Raw genomic sequence first — 15532 nt, 5'->3', positions numbered from 1 at the left:
ACCACAAGTATACTAATACCATACCATCTTGACCTTGTGGGGAATTTTTTTAAACAGCTTATAAATCATACAGAATTAAGTTTTTTTTTTTTTTTATCTTAAAAGGCAGAAAGTTTTGTGTGAGGGGTAGGGTTAGGGTAAAGGGGATTGAAAATATTGTTCATACAGTCTAAAAATCATTACATCTATGGAATATATCAATGAAACATGGAAACCAGTGTGTGCGTGTGTGTAATCTCTTGTCATTTCAGCCTTGATAGATGTCATTAAAGATTTAAATTCTAGACTCTTTTAATTTCTGTTAAAAATGTTTCTGATTCCCACATTAAAATGTAAATCTTAATTCTTCTTTAAGATAATGCTGCTGATAAATTTCTAAATTCTAATCAACTTTATATATTGAACCCATGCAGCATGTTGCAGTTGTGTTGTTTCATGGAATGGTTGGCTGATGAACATACTACAGTCTAGTTAGCAGAAACGGAGGGCGTATGTATGCATAAACTCAGTGGACTCAGTGAGCTGATGTTGATGGTCAGACAGTGATAATGATTAAATCAGGTCAGATATAGTTGTGCAGATCAGCGCAGTCAGAACTGTTTATTTTATCTCCCCCTAGGGATAGTTCACACACAAATGAAAATTCTGTCATCTTTTCCTTTGTATGAGTTTCTTTCTTCTGTTGAGCACAAAAAAAAGATGTTTTGAAGAATGTTGGTAAACAATCAAAATATTATGGAAGTCAGTGGCTACCGTCAACTGTTTGGTTACCAACATTCTTCAAAATATCTCCTTCTGTGCTCAACAGAAGAAACTCATACAGGTTTGGAACAAGTGGAGCGTGGTGAAATGTTTCTGGTTTGGCTGAATATGTTGAGGTGAATTAATGTTTTGCAAAGCAAATTAATTCACAAATTGAATATGCGTACAGGTTTAAAGGTCGCTGCCATTATCTAAGAAGGTACATTAGATGTTACTGATTGCATTCTGATGCATTACTGTAGAATGCAGATATATCTAGGAAATAGGGGGTGCTCTGCTCTAAATCCTCATTCACAGGAAAACAGACATGAGATATGTATAACAGTGTGTTTATTTTATTATATTAGGTCTACATTAGCAGAATGACAATACTATCTTCAACATTTTGAATGCAGTAATTTAATCTCAAAAAGTTTCATTAATGAGAGAATAAGTAAAAAAATCTGAACCTGAAATAACAGGATAAAAAGACAAAGATATTGAAATATCTCTTTGAAGTGTACAAACAACTGATATTATTTCATTTAAGTGCCAGTAAATAAATTACTATAATAATGTTCTTAAAAATAGGAAAATACACATATTAAACAATTTTATTTCACAAACAACAGTTATGAAATACCTAAAAAACATCACATTAAGCTTTGCTAAGTCTGAAATGTGATGTTATACACAATACTGTTACTATAAGTTGTGATGCAATTATTTTCTTGAACATTTTGACACATTGTATAGCATAAATACACATTTATTTCTTCTTGAGATTTCATGTAATAGTTCGTTGCAAATTCATTTTTGCTAAAACTGAAATTAAAACAATGGAAAAACCCTTAAGATAACCTGTAGAAAGAATAAAACACATCCTAAACACACAGAATAACATAAGTGGACTTTAAACAATTAATTGCCGCTTTGAACGATTACGTAATTGTGGCATCCATAATTGTAATCACAATTAGAAATTCAATTAATTGTGCAGCCCTACCTTATCAGCAGTTATGCATGTAGTTAGTAGCTCATCTATTCATGTGTTGTATTGATTCGTCCTAACTTAACCGGTTACAGGCAAGGAGGCCTGTTTATCTTTGATTAAATAGAGTGGACAGTAAATGACCCCTTCCCCTCATTTTAGTGAGAGAAGAACATCTGCTTATGGCAAGCTATAGGGTTGTCAGATGTCTGTGAAAGTTAACATGATAAAAAGAAGTAGTAGGATTAGACGAATGAAAGAAAAATATAGGTGCAATGCTGGAGTGGTTTAACTCTCTCTGGCTGAGGCTAGACAACCTGCATTGACTATATCTTAAGAAACACTAAAGGAAACCTGAGAAACCAGTTGAAAATTATGATTATCTCCATATACATTCCAGAGTTGTTTATATGGAGGATCTGTTAGCACCTGTAACCTTTTACTGGCAGTGGTGTTGATGATAAATACTCCTAAACTGTGGATGCTTTACATAAAATAGATAGAATGAATTGTGATCTTTGAAAAAGTTAAACTTGTTAAAGGAGTAGTTCACTTCCAGAACAAAAATGTGCAGATAATGTACTCACCCCCTTGTCATCTAAGATGTTCATGTCTTTCTTTCTTCAGTCGTAGAGAAATTATGTTTTTTGAGCAAAATATTTCAGGATTTCTCTCCGTATAATGGACTTCTGGTGCCCCCGAGTTGAACTTCCAAAATGCAGTTTAAATGCAGCTTCAGATGGCTCTAAACGATCCCAGCCAAGGAAGAAAGGACTTATCTAGTGTAATGATTGGTTATTTAAAAAAAAAATTTACAATTCATATACTTTTTAACCACAAACGCTCGTCTTGTCTAGCTCGTGAACTGTTTTTTCCAGTTCAAGACAGTTAGGGTAGGTCTAAAAATTCCCATTTCATTTTCTCCTCCAACTTCAAAATCCTCCTACATCGCTGTTATACCGTTTTGTTTTTTTTTTTTTTTTTTTTTTTGTAAAGGGCGTTTGATCTTCTTTGCATGCTCACTTTGTAAACACTGGGTCAGTCCTTCTGCAGCGATGTAGGACAATTTTGAAGTTGGAGGAGAAAATGAGATGGGAGTTTTTCGACATACCCTAACTGTCTTTAACCAGAAAAAAACAGAGTTAACGCAAGGATAGACAAGAGTGTTTGAGGTTAAAAAGTATATAAATTGTCTATTTTTATTTATTTTTTTAATAAGCAATAATTTCACTAGATAAGACCCTTCTTTCTCAGCTGGGATCGTTTAGAGCCCTTTGAAGCTGCATTTAAACGCCATTTTGGAAGTTCAAACTCGGGGGCACCATAGAAGTCCATTATATGGAGAGAAATCCTGAAATGTTTTTCTCAAAAAACAATTTCTTTACGACTGAAGAAAGAAAGACACGAAAATCTTGGATGACATGGGGGTGAGTATATTATCTGTAATTTTTTTGTTCTGGAAGTAAACTACTACTTGAAGAACTTGAAAACGCTAGAATTATAGATAATTAAGTTACTGAAATCCTGTTTAAACTTCTTCTTCTTCTTCTTCTTCTTCTGAGACCAAATTTTAAAGTGTATCTCCTCCTAGACTTTTAAAGCTACAACCAACAAACTCTTTTCTAAAGTATCCAGCTTACGGTTTTTGTAAAACAGACCATCAAAGCCACCTAAAATCCTATAGACTTTCATCGAGGGGCTGAAAACAGCTAAAACCAGCCTAAACTGATTGACTGCTTGGGCTGGTCTCCCAAGCTGGTTTTAAAGTGGTCTTGACCACTTTTTTAGCAGGTCAGTTTGGTCTTAGTTGTTTTTTTACTGAATCAACTGGTTTTAGCTGGATAGCATAGAAACATGCTAACAACATGCTAGTAATTTGCTAATCATGCTAACAACATGCTAGTTATTTGCTAGCATGCTAGAAAATGTGCTAACAACATGCTAATAACTTGTTAATTATGCTACCAACATGCTAATCATTCTAGAGACAAGCTTGTAACTTGCTAATCATGCTAACAACATGCTTGTAACACAATGGCAACCACGCTGAGTACCCTAGCAACCACAAGGCAACACCCTAGCAACCTCTCTGGGTACCCTAGCAACAGCATAGCAACACCTTAGATAGATAGATAGATAGATAGATAGATAGATAGATAGATAGATAGATAGATAGATAGATAGATAGATAGATAGATAGATAGATAGATAGATAGATAGATCTGCGCCTGTGTTTGTATGTGGTCCTGCATTATGGGTATTGTGGTGTTCTCTACATTATAGGGACTAAATCACCACAAGTATACTAATACCATACCATCTTGACCTTGTGGGGACATTTTTTAAACAACTTATAAATCATACAGAATGAAGTTTTTTGAAAATCTAAAAAGGCAGAAAGTTTTGTGTGAGGGGTAGGGTTAGGGTAAAGGGGTTGAAAATATAGTTCATACAGTCTAAAAATCATTACATCTATGGAATATATCAATGAAACATGGAAACCAGAAACCTCTTGTCATTTCAGCCTTGATAGATGTCATTAAAGATTGAAATTCTAGTCTCTTTTAATTTCTGTTAAAAATGTTTCTGATTCCCACATTAAAATGTAAATCTTAATTCTTCTTTAAGATAATGCTGCTGATAAATTTCTAAATTCTAATCAACTTTATATATTTGAACCCATGCAGCATGTTGCAGTTGTGTTGTTTCATGGAATGGTTGGCTGATGAACATACTACAGTCTAGTTAGCAGAAACGGAGGGCGTATGTATGCATAAACTCAGTGGACTCAGTGAGCTGATGTTGATGGTCAGACAGTGATAATGATTAAATCAGGTCAGATATAGTTGTGCAGATCAGCGCAGTCAGAACTGTTTATTTTATCTCCCCCTAGGGATAGTTCACACACAAATGAAAATTCTGTCTTTTGTATGAGTTTCTTTCTTCTGTTGAGCACAAAAGAAGTTTTGAACAATATTGGTAAATAATAAAAATATTATGGAAGTCAATGGCTACCGTCAACTGTTCGGTTACCAACATTCTTCAAATGATCTCCTTTTGTGCAAAACAGACTCAACATTCTACGAACTTTACTATCTAGTTAACACTTGCTGTCTTTCATAGCTGCTTGGTTTCATGAACTGACTTGGCAAAAGACTCAGAAAAGAGATCTAGAGGAAAAATCAGAGAAGGAGAGTATGTAGAAATAACAGTGCTTCTTGTTTGAGGTCTATGGTGAAGGAAAAGATACTATACTTTCCCTCTCTTTCTAATTCACGGTGTTCAGTTCATATTTATCTTTGATGCTGTTGTCATCTTCAAGGTTTTTCTCAAGCTCAGGGTGATGCAGCTCAATCATCAGGAAGTAGATCACTGCCCCGGCCACACCGCCCACCATCGGCCCGACCACTGGAACCCACCACCAGCCATTTCCAGCCCTGAAGACACAGATGAGAATCAAATCAGGACTGGGCAAAATTCTGAATGTATTTTCAACAAAAATTTCAATTATAATAGAATTCTTGAACTCGAATGACAGGAAGAAGCATTTACTGAAATTCAAAGAAAATTCAACACAGTCACACAAGTTTCATAAAATTTGATGTTGATTACAACAACCAAATGGACAAGAACAGATCACTTTTAAGTTGTTTTGTTTATGTATATATACATGTACTTACATAAAACAGACCCAAAGTTTTCAACAATAGTGTGCATATATACAGCGGGTAAAATAATTATTGAACACATCACCATTTTTTTCAGTAAATATATTTCTAAAGGTGCTGTTAACATGAAATTTTCACCAGATGTTGGTAACAATCCAAGTAATCCATACATACAAAGAAAGCAAAACAAATCAGTTCAGAACTTAAGTTCTGTGTAATAAAGTAGAATGACAGGGAAAAAGTATTGAACACATGAAGAAAGGGAGGTGCAAAAAAGCATGGAAAGCCAAGACACCAGATGAAATCTATCAGTAATGAGAAAAGCAATCCTGTCCCTTGTTACTGGAAATTAATATTAGTTGGTTCAGTCCCAACTGACGGCTTATCCACAAGTTTCCTACGCCCCATTAGGCTTTACGTCAAAAGTGTGAGTTTCTGGTTCGAAGTAAACAAGTGGGACGTGACACTCATTCATTCAACAGTTGACAATCAGTCATTCAAGATTTAGTGATCCAAACTTGCTAACAATGTGGGAACACAACTTCAACAAACTTAAAAAGGGTGAAATAACAGTACCTTTACCCTCCGCAGTAGATGGTTGGGAGTATGGCCTCGTATCACGTACGGTAGCATTTTTAGCTATTTTGTAGATTCAGTATCTTAGCCTGTGATGATAAGGTGATGAACAATTTGAAAAGCTCAGAGGCGTATCAGTATCTACACAGTGATAAATTTGGTCGGGTGTTATTTAAGGAATTTCGGAAACGACCTTATGATTCTGAAAGCAGACACTGAACCGATCCAGAGCCTACACTTCATAACATCATATCACACAAGCACACAAGCCTCACATCATAAGGCTTGGGTGCTAACACAGTGACCGATAGCATCATGTATTGCAGGGCCAGGACACTCTTGTAGTCATGCAGCAGCACTTTTGTGGAAGATCAGTAAAGTAAGGACAATTAAGGGCACGGAAATTGTTTATTGTATCGTGATATTATTAATTAAATAATAAATGCACTAAACTGAAATATTTACTGTGTGTCATTCATGTTCTGCATATGATGCTTCACAGTAGCCTTCACTTAAAATCTTTAGTCTAAGACTGTTCGTTGATAAAATTAGTACACAAAGTACTAGGGATGCAACGAAATAAAAATTCTGGGCCGAAACTGAAATTATTTTAAGACTTTTAAGACTTTTAATGAAAGAAAATATATTAATATTAAAAATCAACATATTATTTTTATTCAGTATTATCAGAGCGTGTGAGCAGAGCATAGTGGGGAGCAAATCAGTTAATGAGAGGGTAGCGTCATACCATAAAATACCATTGATATATACTACTTCCACCACCTCACCGGAAGTTGTACCCACGTTCTTTTTTACAGAAGCACCCCCGGGAAACAGGTGGATAAAAAGGTGTCTCATGACCAACGTGCCACACAAGAAACATTTCATGATGGGTAAAAGCAAAGGGCTTTCTCAAGACCTTTGCAACCTTATTGTTGCAAAACATACTGCTGGCATTGGTTACAGAGGAATTTCTATACTTCTGAATGTTCCAGTGAACACTGTTGGTGCCATAATCTCGAAGTGGAAAGAACAACATTTCACCATAAACTGGCCATGACCAGGTGCTCCTCGCAAGATTTCTGACAGAGGAGTGAAAAGAATTATCAGCAGAGTTTTTTTAAGAGCCAAGGATCACTTGTGAAGAGCTTCAAAAAGACCTGGAATAAGCATGTACAATTGTTTCAAAGAAAACAAAAATGGCACTGCATTTTACCTGCTGTATGTGTTGTCATATATATATATATATATATATATATATATATATATATATATATATATATATATATATATATATATATATATATATATTATATATATATATATATATATATATATATATGGGTCTGTTTTTTAACATCTCTTATCCTCACCAAGGCTGCATTTATTTGAACAAATGCAGTAAAAATAATAAAGCTTTTATGTTCATATGATGACAAAACTGATTGGAAATGTGTTCACTGTCACTTTTGATCATTTTATTAATTCTTTATAAAGATGCAGATGCCACTCTTTTTTATATTTTCAATTTCATACAATGACATTCAGACATCTTTAAGTTTTTTAAGTGACCAAATATTGCACAAATTGTCCAAATATATTTAAATAAATGCACATTTTTACAGGTGGAATTTTGCATTTTGAGAATTTATATCTAAGGTTATATCTAAAGAATTTATGTCTGAAAATTTTGGGTCAAAATATTAATCGAAAGCATGCATTTCTTTGAATTTCATTTTATTTTATTTCAACATAAATTGTCCATAATTGCATTCTTTATCACCTCAATTCAAATTTAGAGCTGAAGTAGAATTTAAAGGCATTCTCAATCTAATTCAGGACATGACAAGTGTATCCTGAGTTGTTCAGCTGTCAGACTGGTGGACGATGTCAACCGTGTTGATGTCTAGCTATATAGACACTAATGCTTTCATTACTGTAATCTGTGATTAGTGTGTCACTCCAGTGCTCCCCATCTGTAGCACTCTTTCCCTCCCTCAATCCCTTGATCCTTTTATAGGCTACTGAGAATACAAGTGCTCTCTGTCCTTGAACCTTCTCTACAAACAGGTTGGCAAAGGTAACTGTAAACAAATGCATTGCCACCTCATGCAGACGCTTTGCTGAACTGAACTTAAGTAATCTTTATGCTCACTGTTTATAATGTTTGTTGCAATTATAACACCAGAGCCATTTGCCCTCAGGTAACCCCTAATTTGTTTTCAAGTTGGAAGACAAATTAAGCAGATAGATCAAGCATTTCCTCACCTGGGCCTAGTAGGCTACTGATATGTGATTAGTTGAATAACAAATTATACAAAAATATTTGACTGCTGAATGAGCAAGTATCTTAGAGAGCCATGTAATACATATGAGCAGTAAAGCATATGAACAAAAATGCAAAACTGGAATATGCCAGATAGGCTACAGTGTTTTACTGCTGAAATGTGTGGTTGTAACCACAACCGTATTCTATTGCATATATTAGGCAAGTATTTTATTCAATACTTTATCAGTCTTTATTCGATCCTTTTGGTGTAGAACTGTGCACAAAATCTGACTCTTCTTCAAAATTTCCCTCTCTTTAAAAATGACCTAGAAAATTAGCGTTATAGTAAAAGAGTTACAGTAAAAGAGAAGGTTTTTCTTCTTTAATACAAATAAAATGCATCTTGTCTTTGTATATATTCACGCAAGGAGAATTCAGGCTGCCTCACGTACATTTTTAAAATTGCTCTAATATGCAGGAGACACACAAGTGCATTAAAAAATTCATTTGCTCTGTCAGAAGAATGGTGATAGGCCTTTGCACTTAAGAGTCTATTTGGAGTTTCAAAAGGTATGTTAGTGGGCGGTGTGCCTGTTTCTCACATGCTCGTTGACTCTTTTGCCATATTGATACATAGTAACAGTTCTAGCTGCAATGTGTTATTGTACACACTTAAAAATTTCCTGTTACAGCGTAAGCAATGATACAGAGAAGGGAATAAGCAGAAAATCTGAACAAACAATAATAAGAAGAATATGTTAATGCATAGGGGGTTTCCTGTACCTGAACACCTCTAGTCCCCATCCTGCCATAGCAGTGAAGAGCCGAGGTCCCAAGTCTCTGGCAGGGTTGATGGGATAGCCACAGTTCAGCGCCATGGACACACCGATAGCCAGGATGCTCAGACCAATAACCAGTGGCTCCATTCCTTTAGGTGCCCCAATATTCTTCTTATCAACAATGGCTAAAATACAGAGGACCAGGGCACCTGTGCCAATCACCTGTAAATAGAGACTAATGAGCAAAATTTTCTTGGAAACTTGTAGTAAGAAATACAATTGTGAGAGAAAGTTATTGTTAGTTATAATTATAACCAGCTAGTTGTTTTTATTCTTGAGATGGAAATGGGCTTTCAAAGTTCTCCACCTGAGATTTATATGATTATGATTTATGTGTATTTGTTCCCACCTTTTAATTCCCCTCTTAAAACGCACCAGTCTATAAACCGAAGCACATGCATTAACATTGCACTGCTGTTTAATTTCATTGTATAGTCACTAGTGAGATTATGTGATCTTTTAAAAAACCAATTACTGTGTTTCACTCACCTGATCAATGAATCCATTTAACAATGAGAGATCTTCACGTGGATATGAGGCAAAGATACCTGCTGTGGCATTTTCACCAACTACAATTTGTTTTCCATCAGCAAAATTTGCAAAGGCACCTATGGACAAGAGAATCAGCTTTTCGAGAATGATTTTAGAAAATAATTCATAGGTAGTAATTTAATGACTGTTTAGTAGAATTGTAAAATAATTTAAAATAAATTTATAAAATGTATTGTTTTAAAAAAAATACTAATGCAATCTAGAAAAACTAGGCTACTCTTTAACATTAGTTTTTTGGAGTACCTTGACCAATCTACTGTTATATCTAACATCTATCTTAATCTACCAAAGATCAAACCAAACCAGACACAGATGTTTATGTTTTGTTTGAGTTGTGAGTGTGTATTTTGTGCGCATGCCTAGTGTCATGCCAAGGGTCATGAAAACCTAAAACACTTTTTTTTGTTCATGTTAACAGGTATGTACAGGTTGCACTGAAAACAATATCACTTTACAAAGCAAAACTGAACCAATGTCATGAAATGTGACTGAAGTTGTGACTGACTGGAAAGTAAGCATTTGCGTCATTCATTTCTAAGCTTTTCACTACATTATTTATAAGAATTAGCTCTTTCAGTCCAATCAATGTGACCAGTGCTAAAACAGCTATACCTTTAACAAACTTTAAAGAAGTCTGCCTTATGTATAAGAGGAGCCAATTAACAGGAAGCAAAAAAACAGAAGTGCCCTGAAAACTTACCATAGTACAGACAGAAGACAGCACAAGACCCTGCAAAGGCACCTAGAAATTGGGCTGCCACATAGACAGGAAATTTCTTTAATGGGAGTTTCCCCAAGACGACCATAGCCAGAGAAACGGCTGGGTTCACATGTCCACCTGCAATGAGATGCACCAGTTGAGAGACTGCAAGCTTTTGATGACAGCAAATGTGTGGTAATTTTGTATTGATTGAGGTTTGCATAAAAGCATGCTGAGGTTTTTTGTAGTATAGATTGTCATCTATTAGAATCAAAAGAGCACGCTGCATCATAAATCTCACACTCACAATTATGTGCTTTCTCTAATTTCTATATAGGTGTATAGTATACTCTCACTTTCCCATTCTTAATCCAGAGTGTTCCTCATAAACACTGGCTGCAACAACTAGTTGAGGTAGTCAATGGGAATTGGGTCTGACATAATCTGCCTTAGCCCTCAGACATCACTGCATGGCTTAGGAGTACCTCAGCTTTGACATAAGAGCGCTCAGGCCTGCAGAACTGTCTCTGACCCCACTGCTTCAGAATGGAAAACAATGGCCTTTCCTGACCCACCTTACTGTTTCCTCAAACATTTGGTAGCTGATTAATTGCAGTTTTGACCCATGATTAAGCAGGAATCCAATCATGTTGTTTGGGTCTTTTGGATCATCTAAAAAGCATAATAACAATATTGCACACTAAAACACAACTGATTGGTTAAGGTAAAATATTTTTGTCAATTTTGTTAAGAACCAGAATGAATTTTGTTCATTCAAAATATATATATTTTTATAAAAGAAAGTATATTTTCAATTACGTATTTGTGTAGAGTCAGTTAACAGTAGCCACTGACATTCATAGTGTGGAAAAAAATGGCAGTCAATGGCTACCGTCACCAACATTATTCAAAATATCTTCTCTTGTTTTCAACAGAATAAAGAAGCTCATACAAGTTTGGAACAACTTGAGGGTAAGTAAATGAAGAAAGAATTTTCATTTTTGGATAAACTAGCCCTTTTATAATAACAGGCCAGTGCCTACACCTGACTTCCACCTGGGACATATGCTCCAGAAAAGCTCATTAGTTCAATACTGTAGTTATCATCACAGCATATAAGATCATCAAAGTCATGTGGGCTGCTGGGCTAACCAACTTATTCATACACAAATGCACAATTTTGATGACTTTAATTGTCGTAAAAGGCTTTGTGTTTCTGAAAAGGTACACACACAGAAGACAACATTGTCAAAGTGAACCCTGTACACACAGGTCTGTGAAAATGACTAAAACCACTGTATTATGTATGCCAGGCCAGTAGCTGGCGATGTCGCTTTGTAAAGAAACACTATGTGCCTAAACACATACGCATTCCTATACATTGACACATAATATGTGCATACATAACATCACCTTTTACACAAATTTGCATTATCATAGTTTACACAGCTGTTTTCGCATACATAAACGGCCAAAACGCATCAGATGTTTTCTGTTTTTAGTTGAAAATGGTGTGGTGTAAACAGCCCATCAGATTCAGGAGATGGTATTAAGGGATAGTTCACCCAAAAATGAAATCAGTGGTTCAACTGTAATGTTATGAAGCTACGAGAATACTTTTTTGCACACAAAAACAAAAAAGATAAAAATAAATTATTTTCCATGTCATTCTTCGCGCATGCATCGTGGTACTCTCAGGAATGTTTGTCAAAGACACAGAAGAGAAAAAAATTATTGAATAAGGTCGTTATTTTTGTTTTCTTTGCACATAAGAAATTAGCATCATAACATTACGGTGGACCAATTATGTCACATGGACTACTTTAATGATGTCCTTGCTACCTTTCTGGGCCTTGAATGTGTCAGTTGTGTGGCTGTCTATGGAGGGTCAGAAAGCTCTCAGATTCATCCAAAATCTCTTTGTTGTTGTTCTGAAGATGAATAAAGGTCTTGCGGGTTAGGAACGGCATGAGGGTGAATAATTAATGACAGAATTTTCATTTTTGAAGATGTGGATTGTGGAATATGCCACAGAAAATGACAGAACATGACATGGTATGTTGTGACACCTCCAGTAGTGGCACATGCTGCTGTCTGTCAGAGCATAATGTACATGGTTAGCATACGCACTTAATGGCAGAACAATATTTAATTTATTGTATGTTGCTTTCAAACATATTGGAGTTAATTTTCTACAACCATTAGGCTTCTCTGTACTGTCTCCGTACCGTTTTATATCTGTCTCGTGTCCCACTGTGTTACTGCAGGGCAACTTCAATGATAAGCTTTTAAAGAAATTCCAGCAATCATCTGCATTATCATAACACATTATAATAAAAGCTTCTCCTCACCATAATCCTTGAGGAATTCTCTTAATGAAGGCCAAACATGCATGTCCAGTCTGATTTATCAAACCCGACACACGCCTCCACTTGACACTAAGCCTTATCTAAGATTTAAGAGCATGTAACTGACCTATTATTTCCTCCTCCCCCTGTCCATCACTACAGTATATTTTTGAATGTCAGAGAAACCGAGCGCATCAAATACAATAAGCACAAGTCCCCCCCCCCACACCCTCTATTATGTCGTTCAGTAATCCTAAAATTTGCACTGAAGCAAATCCACCCAAGATGTAATGCTCGGTATGGGATATATTTGATCCAGCTGTCTAAGGCTTATTACCGCATGGAAGACTTTTTCTACCTCACTAGCCTTTTTACTCCTTTGACCAGATTTAGCTTTTAATAGAATAAACACACATAAACCGCAATAGAGGAATAAATTGGGCTGTTTATCTAGTTTTGATTAGATCATGGATATTGTAGTGTTGCATATGGCGAGTAGGTGGTTTGTGTCACATGTAGACTGAAAATTCCATGTTTTGTAAAACATGATCAAAGATCACAAACAACCGTGAAAAACAGCCCTGATGGATAGCTAAATATGACCTTTGAAATGAGAAGTTGCTTTGAACTCAGCTGTCCCAGACTAATGCCTTTTCTTTATTAAACGCAATTTCATGCATTTTGGAATCATTTAAAAGTTCCTTTTAGATGTGTGTGTTGTTTTTATAGCAGACTATAGGTAACTGACAGTCAGGTAAATTTATTTAAATGTAGCACATGTGCATGTTACATAAGCACAAGTGTATTTTAGACTTTTCTATTCGCCAGTGAGACCAGTTACCTGACACGCCTCCTGCCATGTACACGGCTAGCATCACCCCTAGAGTAAAGCCAAAGTGGATGGTGAGATTTTCTCCTTGTTTTTCTCTGCTAAGAATAGTCTGGGCCACTGAACCACAACCGAAGAGCTGCAAACAGGAAATGGGCAGAGAGAAGACCATTTAGGAAGACAATTAGTTGAAAAAAAGAAACCCTACCGCCAAATAGATAAGAAAAGCACTCTTGTTGTGAAGCACTTATTCAAAACTAATTAGTAGGACAGTTTGTTCAAATGCTCAGGCCATTATGGTCAGGGCGGCACCCCAAACAACAAAATCTGTCATGCTGAATCAAAATCTTTTCACGTAATTAACACCAGTAGAATACACTGTAGAAACATCTAGTGTATTTCATGTTTTAATTTCTAATTTAAATAATTTGTCAAAGAAGATTTGCAATATTACTCACAACTTCAGGTACTAATGTTTGTAGTAAAATATAGTTCTCTTCACTCTAAGTTGTCAAACTTGACAATTAAAAATGTATAAAAAACAAAACACTTCACTGAATGGTAAAAATGTACAATAAAAAGTACAGTACAAACCTTAAGATTAGTCTATTAAAAATAATTGTGTAAATCATATGAAAGCATCTGACGTTCATGAAAAATACCTTTTTCCTGAGAACAGAACAAATTTCTTTATTTTACAGTCAACCCAGCCTGAATGTGTGTCAGTGTGTTCACTTGTTTACACAAGTGCTATAGTAAAAATGTTGTGATTGGAATTTATTGGAATGGTATTTTGGAGGACAGTTTACAACAACAACAACAACAAAGCAGGCACTTAAAACTAACACAAACCACTGCCAGAGAAGTTGAGCATTTGTCTAATTAGACTAAAGCCTTGTAATTACTGAGATAAAGCCCTTCAAAGCATAAATCACAGCCATATGCAATTAAATAGCAATTAGAACTGATCGATAAGAAGCATAAATTAGACGACACTTTACATCACTAGAGGGTGTTGCATGTAATGCAGTGCATTTAGTCTAAATCATTATGTGGTCACACATATTGCTATTATTACCACAATTATATGTGGTCACACGTCTATATTCTTTAAAATAAAAAAAGAATATCAACCTCCACACCACTCATATGAAAAGAATTAAGTTGAAAAAAAAAATGACACCAAACTTGCAATATTCATCATAATTCGAATGCATTGAAATCTCAAAACTGTTAATCTCAGTTTACTTGAAGTCCTGACAGGTAAAAGACTTACTATTAGTACGAATGTCCCTAGCAATTCCGCCAGAAACTCTCTGATGATGTCCCGCCTCAAGGTGCATCTCTCCCTCAAATTTCGAAAGTTTTCGAGCTCCATACTTCCCCCGACAGCTGAGATGTGATGTCCGGACAGACAGTTGAAGGCTGATCTCGCTGGAGTTGAAGTGTCTTTAGGCTTTAACCTCCCCCGCCCCTCCTGCTGCTCAGATGTCATTAAACACACTGACATGACAGGTCGGTGCTTCCTCTTTGCTCTCACTCCATCCATCCTCTTCATGCGGAGACAAAGACGAGAGTCCCATCAACTAGTGGAAGAAATCGTTACGTTTGCGAACATTAAACACTACAGAAGCGACGTTGGAAATATTAGACTCAGTTCAATTCACATAAACTTTATTGTTAAAGAAGCGTAACTTATTAACGTAGGCCTATTACAATTATTAACAGACTTGTTGCAGTTGGAGATACACTTATACAATATAACGCAAAAATATTTCTCTAGATCTAATCAAAAATATAAAAAAATCACGTGCAATAATATAAACTTTATGAATTAAAGTTGTTTTTGTGAAGCTTTTAAGATAAACGGTGAAGAAAACGCAAGATATACTATTATTTAGTAGGCTACTTTCCAGAATATATAAAAGTAATTATCCTAAATTCTTTTTGCTGAATTGTTACACAACTGTGCGATTTTTATGAAATCATATCCAGTACCCAATAGACCTACAAAATGTA

General features: G+C 35.5%; 1 protein-coding gene across 1 annotated transcript; it reads right to left on the bottom strand.

Annotated features, from left to right (window-relative positions):
- Positions 1-1075: 1075 nt before the first annotated feature.
- On the bottom strand, positions 1076-15035 carry LOC109087042 (aquaporin-9). The gene is made up of 6 exons (XM_042727614.1): positions 14790-15035; positions 13526-13652; positions 10337-10474; positions 9574-9692; positions 9029-9246; positions 1076-5169 (listed from the first exon to the last, which is right to left on the bottom strand). The coding sequence occupies exons 1-6, from the start codon at positions 15021-15023 to the stop codon at positions 5001-5003; spliced, it is 1005 nt and encodes a 334-aa protein (XP_042583548.1). The 5' UTR covers positions 15024-15035; the 3' UTR covers positions 1076-5000.
- Between the last annotated feature and the right edge of the window lie 497 nt (positions 15036-15532).

This window comes from Cyprinus carpio, chromosome B7, assembly GCF_018340385.1.
Source record: "Cyprinus carpio isolate SPL01 chromosome B7, ASM1834038v1, whole genome shotgun sequence".
Taxonomy (NCBI): Eukaryota; Metazoa; Chordata; class Actinopteri; order Cypriniformes; family Cyprinidae; genus Cyprinus; species Cyprinus carpio.
This window is presented reverse-complemented; position numbering and strand designations above follow the sequence as displayed.